This window comes from Saccostrea echinata, unplaced genomic scaffold (genome assembly GCF_033153115.1).
Source record: "Saccostrea echinata isolate AGI-Se365-2 ecotype Australia unplaced genomic scaffold, CSIRO_AGI_Sech_v1 ptg000029l, whole genome shotgun sequence".
Lineage (NCBI taxonomy): Eukaryota > Metazoa > Mollusca > Bivalvia > Ostreida > Ostreidae > Saccostrea > Saccostrea echinata.
Genome location: NW_026889778.1, coordinates 32116910 through 32137500, shown reverse-complemented (window position 1 = coordinate 32137500; position 20591 = coordinate 32116910). Strand labels below are relative to the sequence as shown.

Genomic DNA, 20591 nt, shown 5'->3' with positions numbered 1-20591 from the left:
TTTCTTTGATTAACTGTGGCTTTTTTTCTTGAGGATACTTCCATATAAATATGACCAATCATGGCTCTGCTGTTCTTCAGAAGAAGATATTTCAAAGATTTTTCCAATATATTCCTTTATAAAACTTTGATTTTCCATTGTAACCTCACCCTACCCCTGGGGTCATGATTTGAACAAACTTGAATCTACTGTTTCCAAGGATACATCCATATTAAGATGACAAATCATGGCTTTTCTGTTCTTGAGAAGAAGATTTTGAAAGATTTTTCCTATATATATTTATGTAAAACTTTGATCGCCCATTGTGGCCCCTTCCTACCCCCCGGGGGTCATGATTTGAACAAATTTGAATCTACACTAGTGGATGCCTCCATATAAATATCACCAATCATGGCTATGCTGTTCTTCAGAAGAAGATATTTAAAAGTTTTTTCCTATATATTCATATGTTAAACTTTAATTGTTCATTGAAGCCCCACCCTACCCCGGGGGTCATGATTTGTGCAAATTTGAATCTACCTGAGGATGCTTCAATGTAAATATGACCAATCATGGCTTTGCTGTTTTTGAGGAGATTTTTGAAAGATTTTTCCTATGTTAAAGTTTGGTTGCCAATTGTGGCCCCACCCTAATAAACTTGAAACTACACTGCATGAGGATGTTTCCACATGAGTTTCATCATTCCTGGCCCAGGGGTTCTTGAGAAGAAGATTTTTTAAAAGATGTCATTAATTTTTTAAAAATTTGTAATTATCTCCCCTTGGAAGAGGGTGTGACCCTTCATTTGAACAAACTTGAATTCCCTTAACCTAAGAATACTTTGTGGCAAGTTTGGTTGAAATTGGCCCAGTGGTTCTTTAGAAGAAGTAAACAAGAGGCCCACATAGCTCACCTGAGTAACTTTGGCCATGCTGTTCTTTACCAGATTTCCCCCCTCGAATACCTATTGTGGCCCCACCCTACCCCCAGGGGCCATGATTTGAACAATTTAGAATCTACACTACCCCAGCATGCTTCCAAATAAGTTTCAGCTTTTCTGACCCAGTGGTTCTTTAAAAGAAGATTTTTTAAGATTTTTCTTATATATTTCAATGTAAAACTTGGATTCCCTATTGTGTCCTACCCTACCCCCAGGGGTCATGGTTTAAACAATGGATGCTTCCACTTAAGGTTCAGCTTTTCTGGCCCAGTGGTTCTTGAGAAGAAGATTTTAAAAGATTTTTCCTAGATATTTTAATGTAAAACTTGGATTCCCTATTGTGGCTCTGCCCTAACCCCAGGGTTCATGATTTGAACAATTTAGAATCTACACTACCCTAGGATGCTTCCACATAAGTTTCAGCTTTTCTGGCCCAGTGGTTCTTGAGAAGAAGACTTTTTAAGATTTTTCCTATATATATCAATGTAAAACTTGGATTCCCTATTGTGGCCCCGCCCTACCCCCGGGGGTCATGATTTGAACAATTAAGAATCTACACTATCCCAGGATGCTTCCACATAAGTTTCAGTTTTTCTGGCCCAGTGGTTCTTGAGAAGAAGATTTTTTAAGATTGTTCCTATATATATCAATGTAAAACTTGGATTCCCTATTGTGGCCCTGCCCTACCCCCGGGGGTCATGATTTTAACAATTAAGAATCTACACTATCCCAGGATGCTTCCACATAAGTTTCAGCTTTTCTGGCCCTGTGGTTCTTGAGAAGAAGATTTTTTAATGACCCCACCCTATTTTTGTCTTTTCTTGATTATCTCCCCTTGTAAGGGGACTTGGCTCTTTATTTTAACAATTTACACTCCCCTTCACCCAAGGATACTTTGTACCAAGTTTGGTTAAAATTGGCCCAGTGGTTCTTGAGAAGAAGTTGAAAATGTGAAAAGTTTACAGACGGACGGACAGACGGACGACGGACAACGGGTGATCAGTAAAGCTCACTTGAGCTTTCAGCTCAGGTGAGCTAAAAATGTGAAAAGTTTACAGACGGCGAGGCGGACAGACAGCCAGACAAAATGTGATCAGAAAAGCTCACTTGAGCCTTCGGCTCAGGTGAGCTAAAAAAAACTGTATATCCTACCCCCAGGGGTCAAGATTTTAACACACTTGAATCTACACTACCTGAGGATGATTCCATATCAATATGACTAATTGTGGCTTTGTTGTTTTAGAAAAGAAGATTTTCAAAAGTTTTTTACTATATATTCTTTTGTAAAAATTTGATCCCCTATTGAGGCCCCACCTTTCCCCTGGGGGTCATGATTTGAACAAACTTGAATCTTTACTACGTAAAGAAGGTTTCAAATAATTTTCAACTTTTCTGGCCCAATGGTTCTTGAGAATAAGATTTTTAAATGATGACACCAAATTTTCACCAATTCTTAATTATCTGGAGAAAAAAAAAGAGAAACAGCACAATTTTTTGTGTGCAATTGATATACACTTTTTTCAGCTTGTGGCATTGAAGCTCTCCGGTCAGTCAAAATATTTTTTTGAGAGCCACAGCTCTGCAGCTAGATTTATATAAATTGAATCTACAGTACTTGATGATGCTTCCATATTTCTTTGACTAATCATGACTTTGGTAGATTTTTCCTGTACATTTGATTTTCTATTTTAGCCATGCTCTACCCCCAAGTGACACGATTTGGACACACTTGATTCTACATTATCTGAGGATGCTTCTAAATCAATATGACTAATTACGGCTTTACTGTTCTTGAGAAGAAAATTTTAATTGATACAGTATAATTTGTCCAAACCTGATACCATTGGTTCCATAAAAATTGGTTGGATTAGACAGAATCCGGAATTCAAGGAAAATGCAGGAAAATATTTTAAATTTATTTCCATTGTTTTATTTACATGTACAATGCATATGTTGGGAAAATATATTTAAAGCAATATGAGCTGCAACTTTGATGTCGGAAATTTTTTTTGTGAAATTTTAATTAACTATTTTAATGACAGAAAAAAACATAGGTAATCAAAGATTACGAAGCTCACCTCGACGAATGTTATCTACATGTAAGGCAAATTTCACATCATATTTTTTTTCTAGTTAGGGTACATCCCAAGATCAATATCCATGCAAGTTTGATTTAATTATAGATCTGCTCAAAAAACTTTTGACCTGTTTAGTAATCAAGAAAATTTTGGTCAGTTCCAACATCCAAAGCAAGTCTGGAAGTTTTCATCCTTAGATGCACCATCTATGCAAGTTTAATCATAACAGGCCATAATATTATATAGCTACTCCAAAAAATTTCCCTGCATGGTCACTCATCTGGAAAATGTACTTCAGATTCAGAATCCAAGGCAAGTCTGGAAGTGTCCATCCCTAGATATATCATCCATGCTAATTTGGTTAAAATATGGCTAAAATTCACTCATGTGGAAAATCTAGGTCAGATCCAGCATTCGAAGCAGGTTGGTTAGTGTACATCCCTAGATGCATCATCCATGAAAGTTTGGTCCATGTAGGGCTTATAGTTACTTGGGAACGAGACTACTCCTAAATCTAAACCTGGTCACTCATCTGGAAAATCTACGTCAGATCCAGCATCCGAAGCAAGTGTGGTAGTGTCCATCCCTGGATGCATCATCCATGCAAGTTTGGTCCGGGTAGGGCTTATAGTTACTTTGGAATGGACCTGCTCCTAAAACTTTAACCTGGTCACTCATCCGGAAAATCTAGGTCAGATCCAGCATCCGAAGCAAGTGTGGTAGTGTCCATCCCTAGATGCATCATCCATGCAAGTTTGGTCCAGGTAGGGCTTATAGTTACTTGGGAATGGACCTGCTCCTAAAACTTTATCCTGGTACACATCTGGAAAATCAACATCAGATCCAGCATCCGAAGTAAGTGTGGCCATGTCCATCCCTAGATGCATCATCCATGCAAGTTTGGTCCAGGTAGGGCTTATAGTTACTTGGGAATGGACCTGCTCCTAAAACTTTAACCTGGTCACTCATCCGGAAAATCTAGGTCAGATCCAGCATCCGAAGCAAGTGTGGTAGTGTCCATCCCTAGATGCATCATCCATGAAAGTTTGTCCAGGTAGGGCTTATAGTTACTTGGGAATGGACCTGCTCCTAAAACTTTAACCTGGTCACTCATCTGGAAAATCTACATCAGATCCAGCATCCGAAGCAAGTGTGGTAGTGTCCATCCCTAGATGCATCATCCATGCAAGTTTGGTCCGGGTAGGGCTTATAGTTACTTGGGAATGGACCTGCTCCTAAAACTTTAACCTGGTCACTCATCTGGAAAATCTAGGTCAGATCCAGCATCCGAAGCAAGTGTGGTAGTGTCCATCCCTAGATGCATCATCCATGCAAGCTTGGTCCAGGTAGGGCTTATAGTTACTTGGGAATGGACCTGCTCCTAAAACTTTATCCTGGTCACTCATCTGGAAAATCTAGGTCAGATCCAGCATCCGAAGCAAGTGTGGTAGTGTCCATCCCTAGATGCATCATCCATGCAAGTTTGGTCCAAGTAGGGCTTATAGTTACTTGGGAATGGGACTTGCTCCTAAAACTTTAACCTGGGACGCCGACGCTAACGCCGACGCCGACGCCGGGGGTATAGTATAAGCTCATCTCGACTTCGTCGAGGTGAGCTAAAAACCCATTAATTTTATAAGCTTCTGTTCTTCTTATTTGCAATGGGAGAACTATTTATGAGCTCTGATTGGAGCAAAATTACATTATTGTCATCCTGTACAATATTGATTTCTTATATAATACTATACATTTCATTGTACAGAAGTCTTTCTTCTGAAACAATTTAATACTTTATATTAGTCTTATTGATCATAAAGGTGTAAATTACATACAAATTTATCATAATAACACATTTCAACAGCAAAATAAAATTCTCAAAAATGCAGCTCATACTGCTTTAAACACCCAATTTTATGTTAACGCCCCCAAAATCTACCTAATTCAAGATCAATAGTATACCGCCTGTCAATCATTAAAAAAACAATAGCTTCTGATTTGATTGACGGGCCAGCTACTTGGGCTACCTGATAATCTGAGTTTGCATGTTTTGAAAACAATTACCTGGTCACGCGTCAAACGCTTTCATGTACCGCGTGAATGGTTGCTTAGTATACACTCTGGTTAAAAAAAAATCATGTCGCTATTATATTGGTTGATAATTTTATTTTAAAAAAACAATTGAGAGTAGATAATTAAACAGTGACTATGTGATTTTATTTTTCATTCTCCACTGCTGTTTTATACTTGTTAGCGATATGGTGTCCAAGACAACAGTAGAACTTTTCGAAGAAAAATTAGCGGATATTCAAACTCTCTCTTCCTTCAATATCTGGGATCCGGAGAGAAAAGTTTCAGTAGCAGCACAGACCGATAATTCTTCCGAGCCCCTTATTCAACCTGTGCCTTGATTTTAAGAATGTACGCAATGCCCTTGTCGACCTTGCACTTAGGTACACAGGAACTCAATTCGCCGTAATTGGAAACAATCGACCCCCTCCCCTTCCATTTGAAAATAATAATAAAAAATGCAATGGATTAAATAAGAAAAGATATTTATACTAATATAAATAAAGTATCTTGTATCTAACGCCATGCATGAATTACAAAAGATTCTTTTTATATCCAAATTTGTAAACAGGGCATAAGAACACAGACCCTTGGAAATAACGAACATTTGGACACCATTGTTCGCTAGAAAAGTAAACAATATTCCGATCGTGGTAAATGTCCACACAATAAGTGGAACCTTTTTATTTCAATATTCACACTTAATATTTTATAATAATTTCCTTTATTGGCGATTAAAATATTGATATGATTGCTTTGTAGTTTTCACCTTTTTTCTTTTCTTCTTTTTTTTTTTTTAATTTTACGATTTTTAAAAAAGATATGTTTTTTTTTCTTCAAAAGATATCGACGAAAATGCTAGCTATACAAATTTTATATTTCAGTACATAATTTATTTTAAATATTTTTATTCAAAATTATGCACAAAACGCGTAATGTTGACCCTGATTACCAAAAGCCAGACTTCCTGTGTAATGCAGCGTGTATAGGGATTTTCAACATCTTGAGTATTGGGGGTCTCCAGGTAAATAACACCAGTACTACCAAGACCACTCCCCCTCCTCAGGTAGCCGTACGGTAAAAAAATTATAATTCAATATTTTGGGGGGTCTAGAAATTATTCAAGAATATCGCATGACTACCCTACTGTAAATTTTTCTTTTTCATTCACAAAGTTTGAGACTTTAAACGTGAAATGTTAACCATATTAACGGAGTCAAAATCTACAGACACATAAGTACATTTATATACATGTATCAAGTGCAAGTTTTGCAAGTCAAAAAGAACATTCAACATATTAACCATAAACACAATTATTTACAATTTGACAATTATTTAACTGACATTTTAATTTTTATGTACACATTTACGTCTTCCCTTCAATGTTATGGTGCCATTTTGGAATGAGACGTTTGAGTTTCGATGCCAATTTTTATTTTCATTTGTAAATCGTGTACTTATATTGTCATTGATTTTGTGTTATACTCTGTGATATGGAGTTGGAATGTAGTTATTATGTATTTTATTTTTAATTTACTTGTAACAAAACCTAAAGCTTATATTTATTCAAGTGGGCTGTGTCAATTGCGGGGTTTCAGTTCGCGAATGGTGTTAATTGCATTGAAGTGACTCAGGTAATATTGTGTAGCTGGATTAGAGAAAATAATTATCGTGAATTATTAGCAGATGGAACCAATGTGGTCGTTCAGAATGCAGAATAGACAGTATTTGGATGACACAGTTTTTTATAATACATTTGTTAAAGAAGTGCATGTGACTAAAATTTATAGCTGAAATGGACAAAATTCCAAAGTACTCAGAGTCCGGATTAGACAAATTCTACTCTGTATCCTTTATATTTCTTTGCATAACTTTGATCCCCTGCTGTGGCCCCACCCTACCTCCTGGGGACATGATTTGTACAAACTTCCTTCTACACTACCTGAGGATGCTTCCATACAAATATGACCAATCATGGCTTAGCTGTCCTTGATAAGGGTGAATTCAAAAAAATTACCACCAAACTGAATTTTTTTGGCAAAATTCAACTACTTATAACATATTTTTCACTTATATCATCATATTGCAAATACATTCTAGTTTAAAATCCCGAAGTGGCAATAGAATAGACAATTGGATTAAAAAGTTTCAGAATTTTTATAAGTAAAATTTCTTCTGAAAAAAGAAAATATCATTACACCTTAAAAGACTTTCTAAAATACATAATCACAAGAAATTATAGTTTTTTATGTTTCAATATGGTAAAAGGGGTATAAATGATTAAATCTAGACCTTGAATGAATATCTTCTCTTGTACATGTGACAAAAAATTGGCTTTTTGATTGTTATTTTACATTATTTTTTCAATCCTGGTTTGAAGAGTTTTAATATGAAAAAAATATGAAGCAATAAAATTCCCCAAAATTCACTTTTTTGTCTGTTCAAGTCAATTCTTTATATCTAAGCCAAAAAAGAATTGTTATATACGAGTTCTCTTACAAAAAATACTAAATTTTGAAGTGACCCTATGTTACATTATTGTGTTGCACTCCTGACATCTGATATGTATTTTATTTAACATTGTTTTAAAAATTATAACACACAATAACCCATTCTTACTTTGTAAATCAATTTGTCGTGTTGATATTTTTCATCGTTTACAGCAGGTTTTTCATATTTTGAAGACCTTAAAACATGATTATTTGCAAAGTTTAATATATATAAATTGTATTTAAAATATATGTGAAATGATGAAAACTATAACCTGAATTGACCGTAAAATTTCTGTAATTTGTTGATAGACATAGTGTTTTGAACATCAAATAGTATCAAGCATTTTTTTCAACTTATTTTTTAGTAAAGATAGTTAAAAAGCATTGGTAATTATGAAGCAGTTTTGTTACACTCCTGACTGCAGTAAAGTTTGAAATTAAAACCATAGAACACAAAAATTCATAAAGTGTTGGCAACATCAAGTGGTAATGAAATTGTGCAATACTTATAGTCCAGTACTTCATAATTAAAACAGATGAAAGTATTTAAAATTCACATTTTATCTGGAATTATACCCTATTTTATGCCAAAAAACTAGCTTAAATGTATATTTAGAAGATAAAATATATTTTAAAGCATATTTTCCTTTAGAAGACAAACACAGTAACCCACCAGAAAAATTCTACTCGTCATTTTTTCTTTATTTTTATTCTTATTGGATGATTTATAATTCTAACATATTTGTTGCACTCCTGACCAAAAGCAATGGGACCTTTGAAGTAGAATTGTGAAGTGAAAATTACATAAGAACTTGTTCTGTTGTTTCAGTGAAGTTGAGGAGGAATTACTTGAATTTTATGACAATGTTTTAGTGTGTTTATTTTTAACGTTCATTAAAAAAATCACCAAAAAGACAAAAACACATCTGAATTGATAAAATTGAAAAAGGAAGGATTTTAATAATAAAACTGTCAATAATTTAGTATTAAATTATACAAAAAGATCATTATTAATGAATGAATACTTCTAAACATGAATTAAAGTCTTTTCGTCACACAACTTGAATCTTTTAAAAAATGTGTTTCACTCCTGACCATAGAAATATGGATCTGAAGCACACACAGATCCTGTAATTGATAAATCTATTCGGTAAAAATGTTTTTTGTGTCTTTATTTTCCAAAATAAAAATCAGAAAATCATATAATGATAATAGTTTTTTCATGCTTGGGAGCAAAACATCAAATGTTACACTCCTGACATTTTTGGGTATGCACATAATTATACTTGACTCTCATTAATGCTGCTTGTGATTTACATAACATTTTTAAGTTTTAAAATGTATATCAGTTATTGTTTTACACTTCCAAAATTCTTTTTTGTCTTAATTTTCTTTCAGAATTTTACAATTGATGTTTTTTTGGCAACACTACATTTTTTCTGTTGCACTCCTGACATGGTATAACATTTTTTTAGACATCAGCCATGACCACAACTTGATTAAACATAAGTTATGACAGTCCACATTTAAAGCTCAATACTTTGAATATTATCAGGAAAGTCTTTATTTTCAAGATGATACATTATTTTTTATTTCACAGATCTCCAAAAAATATTGAAATTTCAAATTGTCACAAAAAGGTGTTGCACTCCTGACAATTTTAGCATCATTTTTGGGCATAACTTATTTGTTAATTGAGATATCAACGAGATATTTGGCAGGTATTTAGACACTATCTAAAGTCATATGCTGAGACATAGAAATCTATTTTCATTGCCTGTATTTTTAGTTTGGGTTGATAAATATGTGTTTGGTCATTTTTTGTTAATTCACCCATAAGATTTTTTAAGATTTTTCAAATGTATTCCTATGTAAACTTTGATCTCCCATTGTCACCCCACCCTGCCCCAGTGGTAATAATTTGAACAAATTTCATACTACACTACCTTAGGATGTTTCCATATAAATATAACCAATCATGGCTTTGCTATTCTTGTGAAGAATTGTTTTTAGAGATTTTTCTTATGATGCTTCCAAGTAAGTTTCATATTTCTAGCCCAGTGGTTCTTGAGAACATTTTTGAAAGTTGTCATTAATTTTTCACTAGTTCATTATTATCTCCCTTTGGAAGAAGACATGGCCCTTCATTTGAACAAACTTAAATCTCCTTTACCCTAGGATACTTTTTGGCAAGTTTGGCTGAAATTGGCTCAATAGTTCTTGAGAAGAAGTTGAAAATGTGAAATGTTTACAGACAGACATATGGACCACTAGACAGACTGGAAGACATACAGACAGTCAAAATGGAGGGGAGAGTCACTTTCCAAATTCTTTTTTCTTCACTTGATGACTCTCTGTACCATTTAACAAGGGGTTCTTTTTTTTTGGGGGGGGGGGGGATCTAAGGTAATTTTTTTTTCACGTCTGAAAATTCAAAAGGGGGCAAGGGGGCAGAGCCCACCTAAGTCCTATATCTAAATGAAACTCTGGATATTGTCATTGTGTATATCTCCCCAAACATTCTTTAAAATTACCTCTGTCATTCACATTTTTTAGATTTATTTCTCCCTGTCTTATTTACCTTTCCACGGGATCACGCAGCATTATTATGATTTTCAGCCCTGGAAGCAGTTTACGTATAAAAAATGGAAGGACATATTTTGGTTCTTTAAGTCTTTCATTTCCAGGAAAGTTCTTCCAGTCCCAACTATCAAATGCAACATCTGCAGAAGCATCACCTTCAAAGAGAAAAACCAGAAATCTCTGAAAAATTGTACTCTTCTGGTTTCAGCTTAAAAATACACTGTAAGAAAATCTAGTGCATTTTAACATTTTGATTTTCCTTGAAATTTGTACCAATGCTTATTTTCTACTTTTAAAAAAGTCATATTTTTGTCCTCCTCGGAGCAAAATATGAGGTCACACTAATAAGCCCACACACAAATATGCACATCATTTCATACCTCATGATGCAAACTTAAATAAAAGATGAGATAATCTCAATGAGATATAAATATTGTTTAAAATCTTACCAGTGATTAAAGGAGAAAACTGCTTCCCAGCTGTAAGATGGGTTTTTATTTCATCAAAATTCATAGTGTAGTCATTCAGATGCATACCTCCTGAAATTAATTGTGATAATGTATCCATTATATTAAAAAAAATTCCTTATAAAAATGTTTTAAATGATTTATAATTATACTATATATGACATTTAAAGTTATACATGAATTAAATTCTAGTAATGACTCTAGAACCTAATTTTCAAACTGCTTACGAAAGATAAAGGTTTTAAAGTTCTAGCAACCTAATGATTTTTCTTAACATAAGCACTTTTATTACAAGAGCTAATTTTGATACAAACCAAACATATTTGAAAAATTAAACTTTAATTCCTTCTGAAATAATGATAGATAATAATATGTACATTTTGAGTAATTGCTTTAGATTTCAACCTGATGAGAAAATTACAGTAGTAACTAAAAAAAATTCTAAAAAGTTTCTCATCTAGCTCACCTAGGTAAGTATATTTACTAAAACACAGTATACAATCACTCTGAAGAGCTTGTTGTTCCAGTGACAGGTGAAATTTTTATCTGTACATTTTAATTCAATTTCCCGAGATTTTGTCTGACTAGTACATGTAGTAACATATAATTTCTACTAAATATTATTAAAGTCTTCCGTCTTCAGCGGAAGACCCTTCTATTATTCTATTGTTGATTTTTGATTTTTCTTATTATAAGGGTCTTCAGCGGAAGACCCTTCTTTCTTTTTTTCTTTCTTACTGATTTTGTGCAGAGGATTTCTCACAGATGGCTAGATGATTTACTTCAAATTTTCAGGGATTATGCATTGCTGTCTGAAGTTTGTACCTCTCTTTCAATTTTAGAAAATTTACTAACGGTAAGAAGTTATCTCCCATTTATTGAATTTCAGATGACCATTTTGTCTGCACAAAAAGGCAAATGCTAGAGTGCTGAAAATTTTAGTGATAATCATGCATGTGAAATGCATCGTCTGTACACAAAATGTCACATATTTTTTACCCATTCATGGGCTCACGACGGTACACCAAAATTCACGGGAAATGAAATTTTGTCCCATATTTTGAATGCTTTATCAGAAACCACCTTTTTTCCTTAATTCTTGCTCTCACAACACCGGAAATTTTGATGTGTTACTTACTGTGCTTGGTTAATGTAAACAAAACATCATGATCGAAGGTGTGAAACATCCCCACAATATACACATTGTAATTAAAACATATCAAAGCTTTTTGTTAGGCAGAAAAAATTTTCTTAAGACCCTTATTAAGGGGGTTTTCAACTGTAATTAGTTAAATTTTGCCAGTAGAAATTAAAGACGTTTCATGGAGAAAATGACAACGCGTGACTGCAACATGAAATTTAATCTATGACTTTTTTTGCTCTGCTTTGGTATAAGTATTGTCCATTCTAACACTAATGCCCTGTTCACATGGAAAGTTTAATTCGAATTAAACGTAAGGAATATTAAATCTGATCCACATTCACAAGGAAAATTTAATATGAATTAGTTTCATTCGAATTAGTTTATTGCGCATTAAATTACTTCACATTAGCTCTGTGTGAACGCTAAGTGAAGCTAATTCGAACTAAATTTTGATGCATGCATAAGGGCAGAATTAAGTCACAGACCACATGTCGATGGTCAAATATAGGTACTTGACAATGTGCTATTTTTGAGTGGAAAACAAAGGAAAACTATGTTAATCACTAAAATGTGTACAGATACTATGACAATATACCAAATGTATATGGGTGAATTAAAAAAAATGACCAAATGCATATTTATCAACCCACACTAAAAATACAGGCAATGAAAATAGATTTCTATGTCTCAGCATATGTCTTTAGATAGTGTCTAAATACCTGCCAAATATCTCGCTGATATCTCAATTAACAAAAAAGTTATGCCCAAAAATGATGCTAAAATTGTCAGGAGTGCAACACCTTTTTGTGACATTTTGAAATTTCAATATTTTTTGGAGATCTGTGAAATAAAAAATAATGTATCATCTTGAAAATAAAGACTTTCCTGATAATATTCAAAGTATTGAGCTTTAAATGTGGACTGTCATAACTTATGTTTAATCAAGTTGTGGTCATGGCTGATGTTTAAAAAAATGTTATACCATGTCAGGAGTGCAACAGAAAAAATGTAGTGTTGCCAAAAAAACATCAATTGTAAAATTCTGTTAGAAAATTAAGACAAAAAAGAATTTTGGAAGTGTAAAATAATAACTGATATACATTTTAAAACTTAAAAATGTTATATAAATCACAAGCAGCATTAATGAGAGTCAAGTATATGTGCATACCCCAAAATGTCAGGAGTGCAACATTTGATGTTTTGCTCCCAAGCATGAAAAAACTATTATCATTATATGATTTTCTGATTTTTATTTTGGAAAATAAAGACACAAAGAACATATTTACCAAATAGATTTATCAATTACAGGATCTGTCTGTGCTTCAGATCCATATTTCTATGGTCAGGAGTGCAACACATTTTTTAAAAGATTCAAGTTGTGTCACGAAAAGACTTCTATTCATGCTTAGAAGTATTCATTAATTAATAATGATCTTTTTGTATCATTTAATGCTAAATTGTTGACAGTTTTATTATTAAAATCCTTCCTTTTTCAATTTTATCAATTCAGATGTGTTTTTATCTTTTTGTGATTTTTTTTAATGAACGTTAAAAATAAACACACTAAAACATTGTCATAAAATTCAAGTAATTCCTCCTCAACTTCACTGAAACAACAGAACAAGTTCTTATGTAATTTTCACTTCACAATTCTACTTTAAAGGCCCCAATGCTTTTGGTCAGAAGTGCAACAAATATGTTAGAATTATAAATCATCCACTAAGAATAAAAAACATAGGTAATCAAAGATTACGAAGCTCACCTCGACGAATGTTATCTACATGTAAGGCAAATTTCACATCATATTTTTTTTCTAGTTAGGGTACATCCCAAGATCAATATCCATGCAAGTTTGATTTAATTATAGACCTGCTCAAAAAACTTTTGACCTGTTTAGTAATCAAGAAAATTTTGGTCAGTTCCAACATCCAAAGCAAGTCTGGAAGTTTTCATCCTTAGATGCACCATCTATGCAAGTTTAATCATAACAGGCCATAATATTATATAGCTACTCCAAAAAAATTACCCTGGTCACTCTTCTGGAAAATGTACATCAGATTCAGAATCCAAGGCAAGTCTGGAAGTGTCCATCCCTAGATACATCATCCATGCTAATTTGGTTAAAATATGGCTAAAATTCACTCATGTGGAAAATCTAGGTCAGATCCAGCATTCGAAGCAGGTTGGTTAGTGTACATCCCTAGATGCATCATCCATGAAAGTTTGGTCCAGGTAGGGCTTATAGTTACTTGGGAATGAGACTACTCCTAAATCTAAACCTGGTCTCACATGTGGAAAATCTAGATCAGATCCAGCATCTGAACAAGTGTGGTAGTGTCCATCCCTGGATGCATCATCCATGCAAGTTTGGTCCGGGTAGGGTTTATAATAACTTGGGAATGGACCTGCTCCTAAAACTTTAACCTGGTCACTCATCTGGAAAATCTAGGTCAGATCCAGCATCCGAAGCAAGTTTGGTAGTTTCCATCCCTAGATGCATCATCCATGCAAGTTTGGTCAAGGTAGGGCTTATAGTTACTTGGGAATGGACCTGCTCCTAAAACTTTAACCTGGTCACTCATCTGGAAAATCTAGGTCAGATCCAGCATCCGAAGTCAGTGTGGCCATGTCCATCCCTAGATGCATCATCCATGCAAGTTTGGTCAAGGTAGGGCTTATAGTTACTTGGGAATGGACCTGCTCCTAAAACTTTAACCTGGTCACTCATCTGGAAAATATAGGTCAGATCCAGCATCCGAAGCAAGTTTGGTAGTGTCCATCCCTAGATGCATCATCCATGCAAGTTTGATCCAGGTAGGGCTTATAGTTACTAAGGAATGGACCTGCTCCTAAAACTTTAACCTGGTCACTCATCCAGAAAATCTAGGTCAGATCCAGCATCCGAAGCAAGTTTGGTAGTGTCCATCCCTAGATGCATCATCCACGCAAGTTTGGTCAAGGTAGGGCTTATAGTTACTTGGGAATGGACCTGCTCCTAAAACTTTAACCTAGTCACTCATCTGGAAAATCTAGGTCAGATCCAGCATCCGAAGCAAGTGTGGTAGTGTCCATCCCTAGATGCATCATCCATGCAAGTTTGGTCAAGGTAGGGCTTATAATAACTTGGGAATGGACCTGCTCCTAAAACTTTAACCTGGTCACTCATCTGGAAAATCTAGGTCAGATCCAGCATCCGAAGCAAGTTTAGTAGTGTCCATCCCTAGATGCATCATCCATGCAAGTTTGGTCAAGGTAGGGCTTATAGTTACTTGGGAATGGACCTGCTCCTAAAACTTTAACCTGGTCACTCATCCGGAAAATCTAGGTCAGATCCAGCATCCGAAGCAAGTGTGGTAGTGTCCATCCCTAGATGCATCATCCATGCAAGTTTGGTCAAGGTAGGGCTTATAGTTACTTGGGAATGGACCTGCTCCTAAAACTTTAACCTGGTCACTCATCCGGAAAATCTAGGTCAGATCCAGCATCCGAAGCAAGTGTGGTAGTGTCCATCCCTAGATGCATCATCAATGCAAGTTTGATCCAGGTAGGGCTTATAGTTACTAAGGAATGGACCTGCTCCTAAAACTTTAACCTGGTCACTCATCTGGAAAATCTAGGTCAGATCCAGCATCCGAAGCAAGTTTGGTAGTGTCCATCCCTAGATGCATCATCCATGCAAGTTTGGTCCAGGTAGGGCTTATAGTTACTTGGGAATGGGACTTGCTCCTAAAACTTTAACCTGGGACGCCGACGCTAACGCCGACGCCGACACCGACGCCGACGCCGACGCCGGGGGTATAGCATAAGCTCATCTCGACTTCGTCGAGGTGAGCTAATAAAGAAAAAATGATGAGTAGAATTTCTCTGGTGGGTTACTGTGTTTGTCTTCTAAAGGAAAATATGCTTTAAAATATATTTTATCTTCTAAATATACATTTAATCTAGTTTTTGGGCATAAAATAGGGTATAATTCCAGATAAAATGCGAATTTTAAATACTTTCATCTGTTTTAATTATGAAGTATTGGACTATAAGTATTGCACAATTTCATTACCACTTGATGTTGCCAACACTTTATGAATTTTTGTGTTCTATGGTTTTAGTTTTAAACTTTACTGCAGTCAGTAGTGCAACAAAACTGCTTCATAATTACCGATGCTTTTTAACTATCTTTACTAAAAAATAAGTTGAAAAAAAATGCTTGATACTCTTTGATGTTCAAAACACTATGTCTATCAACAAATTACAGAAATTTTACAGTCAATTCAGGGAATAGTTTTCATCATTTCACATATATTTTAAATACATTTTATATATATTACACTTTGCAAATAATCATGTTTTTAGGTCTTCAAAATTTGAAAAACCTGCTATAAACGATGAAAAATATCAACACGGCAAATTGATTTACAAAGTAAGAATGGGTTATTGTGTGTTATAATTTTTAAAACAATGTTAAATAAAATAAATATCAGATGTCAGGAGTGCAACACAATAATGTAACATAGGGTCACTTCAAAATCTAGTATTTTTTGTAAGAGAACTCGTATAAAACAATTCTTTTTTGGCTTAGATTTAAAGAATTGACTTGAACAGACAAAAAAGTGAATTTTGGGGAATTTTATTCCTTCATATTTTTTTCATATTAATACTTTTCAAACCAGAATTGACAAAATAATGTAAAATAACAATCAAAAAGCCAATTTTTTGTCACATGTACAAGAGGAGATACTCATTCTAGGTCTAGATTTAATCATTTATACCCCTTTTACCATTTTGAAGCATAAAAAACTATAATTTCTTGTGATTATGTATTTTAGAAAATCTTTTAAGGTGTAATGATATTTTCTTTTTTCAAAAAAATTTTTTTTAATAAAAATTCTGAAACTTTTTAATCCAATTGTCTATTCTATTGCCACTTCAGGATTTTAAACTAGAATGCATTTGCAATATGATGATATAAGTGAAAAATATGTTACATGTACAAGTAGTTGAATTTTGCCAAAAAAATTAAGTTTGGTGGTCATTTTTTTTTAATTCACCCATATCTGCTCTGCAAAATATGGCGTGATTTGTAAATGACATCAAAATAGCCTCACTGAATAGATTTGCTGTAGAAATAAAACTATAATTCGCATTAGTTTACTTCGCATTAGCTGTTGTGTGAACACAATTCAATTCGCATTAGTTTAATTCGCATCATTTTACTTCGCATTAATTTACTGCTAATTAAACTCTCCGTGTGAACAGGGCATAAGAGTAATGCTTTTAGTATCATTGAAAAAATGCAGACGACTGGAGACAAAGAGTCTTTTTAACAAATTCAGCACTGACCATGGGGTTTGTAAAAAGTTTCTTGAAATGAGTAATTACAGATAACACTGCATGCAGTCATACACTTGTTCGCTGATTTGAAATTTATTAATTAAACCAGAAGTCTCTGATGAGACTGTAGCTCTACTGGTCTGTACATATAACAAAGGAAAAGTAGCACTTGGATTTGAAACTTTGCAACATGCAGCAATAAATAGAATAATGTATCCTAGTGTAGTCTACTTGTGTGCCAAAATATATTGAAATCAGACCAAAACTGTAGGAGGAGTAGCGTTTTTTAGAGGAATTTCACAGAAATTTCTATTTTTAGTAACCATGGCAACACCATTCATGGAAATCAAAACTGATGCACTAAATTATGTATCTTTGTGTAGTCTACTTGTGTGCCAAGTTATACTGAAATCAGGCCAAAACTGTAGGAGGAGTAGCATTTTAAAAGAATTATACAGAAATTTCTATTTTTAGTAACCATGGCAATACCATTCATCAAAATCAAGAACAGATGCACTAAATTAGGTATCTTAATGAAGTCTACTTGTGTGCCAAGTTATATTGAAATCAGAAGAAAACTCTAGGAGGAGTAGTGTTTTAAAAGAATTTCACAGAAATTTCTATTTTCAGTAACCATGGCAACACTGTTCATGGAAATCAAAACTGATGCACTAAATTATGTATCTTAGTGTAGTCTACTTGTGTGCCATGTTATATTGAAATCAGACCAAAACTGTAGGAAAAGTAGCATTTTAAAGGAATTTCACATAAATTTCTATTTTTAGTAACCAAGGCAAAACTGTTCATCGAAATCAAAAACCAATGAACCAAATTATGCATCTTAGTGTAGTCTATTTGTGTGCCAAAATATATTGAAATCAGACCAAAACTGTAGGAGGAGTAGCGTTTTTTAGAGGAATTTCACAGAAATTTCCTTTTTTTAGTAACCATGGCAACACCATTCATGGAAATCATAAACCAATGCACTAAATTATGTATCTTTGTGTAGTCTACTTGTGTGCCAAGTTATACTGAAATCAGACCAAAACTGTAGGAGGAGTAGCATTTTAAAAGAATTATACAGAAATTTCTATTTTTAGTAACCATGGCAATACCATTCATCAAAATCAAAAACAGATGCACTAAATTAGGTATCTTAATGAAGTCTACTTGTGTGCCAAGTTATATTGAAATCAGACCAAAACTCTAGGAGGAGTAGTGTTTTAAAGGAATTTCACAGAAATTTCTATTTTCAGTAACCATGGCAACACTGTTCATGGAAATCAAAAACCGATGCACTAAATTATGTATCTTAGTGTAGTCTACTTGTGTGCCAAGTTATATTGAAATCAGACCAAAACTGTAGGAAAAGTAGCATTTTAAAAGAATTATACAGAAATTTCTATTTTTAGTAACCATGGCAACACCATTCATCAAAATCAAAAACAGATGCACTAAATTATGTATCTTAATGAAGTCTACTTGTGTGCCAAGTTATATTGAAATCAGAAGAAAACTCTAGGAGGAGTAGTGTTTTAAAGGAATTTCACAGAAATTTCTATTTTTAGTAACCATGGCAACACTGTTCATGGAAATCAAAAACAGATGCACTAAATTATGTATCTTAGTGTAGTCTACTTGTGTGCCAAGTTATATTGAAATCAGACCAAAACTGTAGGAGGAGTAGCATTTTAAAGGAATTTCACAGAAATTTCTATTTTTAGTAACCATGGCAACACCGTTCATTGAAATCAAAAATCGATGCATTGAATTATGTGTCTTAGTGTAGTCTACTTGTGTGCCAAGTTATATTGAAATCAGACCAAAACTGTAGGAGGAGTAGTGTTTTGAAAATTTGTTTACAGACAGAAGGACAGACAGACAGACAGACGGACAGACGGATGGACGATGGACACCTTACTATCGCATTAGTTCTTCTGGTCTCTGACCAGTAGAGCTAAAAATGAACCTCTTACATTGATTTTTGGTCAAAATTTTGTACAGTTTTTTTGTACCTTTTTTTTGATGAGCAATGTACAGTATTTTCACCCAAATTCCAGTATTTTGAAGACTTTTGTACAGTATTTGGGTTTAAAAATTATCACATGTATGGATAATATATGACATGTTCTAGTTGTGCACTTAGGTTTTCAAATTTTCCGGAAGTACCTTGTATTGAAGCTCGGTAAGGGTCAAAATTTAGAAAGTGATTTATGAGTGAATGTTGGAGACATTTCTTACAATAACTTTTAACTATGAGTATTTTGTTAAATCATATTGTACAAAAATTGTTTAGAATTACAAGCTCTTTTATAGGATATCAAGAAAAAAGGGCTGACTCATCACATTAGGGGCCAAAAGTTTTTAATCCATAACTCTTTAACAATCAATATTTTGTTATACATTACTAAAGCAAAAATGTTTATCTTAACAATCTACAACTATATATTATGACATTTACGTCATATATTACATAATTAGGGGCCATAAGGGGCCAGAATGCCAAATCTTTGACCCTTTATATCTGGAAATTGGAAAATATTTTGATAAGCAATACTGAACAAAAGCTGTTCAAAATAATGTTCTGAACATTATGCAATCTTTCAATTTTTGCTAAAAGTGTCCATTAAGGGGCTGAAGGGCCAGTCCCTAAATATTTTTTATGCAAATAACTTGGAAACAAATAACAAAGAGTTAATCAATAACTAGTGATGTACCGATTAAACAATTAAATCAATTATCTTATCGAAATGGCCCCCGATTATAGATATTCGATTATAATTTTAATAATCGTTTAATCAAAATATTAGTTAAAAGTAAATTATTCCTATGATTTTTGATTCATTCTTCTTTGAATTTACTAAATCATGAATAATAATCTAATAAATGAATCAAATGACATAAATACGTCAAAAGTGCATTTTAGAAATCACCCCAGAATTTTTCACCAATTTATTCTTCATTCAAAAATGATCAAATTTAATACTTGAAATCAATCGATTATTAATTGAATATAGTGCATCTGATTATTCCGATAATCGATTATGAAAAAATTTCTGATTTCCCATCACTATCAATAACTCTTTAACAATCAATATTTTGTTATACGTTACTGAAGCAAAATCTTTTATCTCAAAAATCTACAACTATATATTATGATATTCACATCATAATGTTACATAATTAGGGGCCATAAGGGGCCAGAATGCCAAATCTTTCGCACTCTAGCTATATCTCGAATATGGGAAATATTTTGATAAGCAATATTGAATATAAGATGTTCAAAATTATGGAACATCTCAGCTGCCTTATGTGGAGAACATTCATTATATGCTGATTCTCTAACATTATATGCTGATACTTTAACATTATATGCTGATACTCTAACATTATATGATGATACTTTTAATAACATTATATGCTGATACTCTAACATTATATGCTGATACTTTAACATTATATGCTGATACTTCAACATTATATGATGATACTTTGTCATTATATGCTGATACTTCA

At 33.6% G+C, this 20591-nt stretch overlaps 1 protein-coding gene across 1 annotated transcript in view; it reads right to left on the bottom strand.

The window, feature by feature from the left end:
- Window positions 1-20591, bottom strand: part of LOC133195824 (uncharacterized) — a 154420-nt gene that overhangs the window by 48216 nt on the left and 85613 nt on the right. Inside the window, exons 8-9 of the mRNA XM_061331778.1 lie at window positions 10589-10678; window positions 10138-10294 (exon numbers count right to left, since the gene is read on the bottom strand). Coding sequence (XP_061187762.1) covers window positions 10138-10294; window positions 10589-10678 — 247 coding nt within the window. The remainder of the gene's footprint in view (window positions 1-10137; window positions 10295-10588; window positions 10679-20591) is intronic.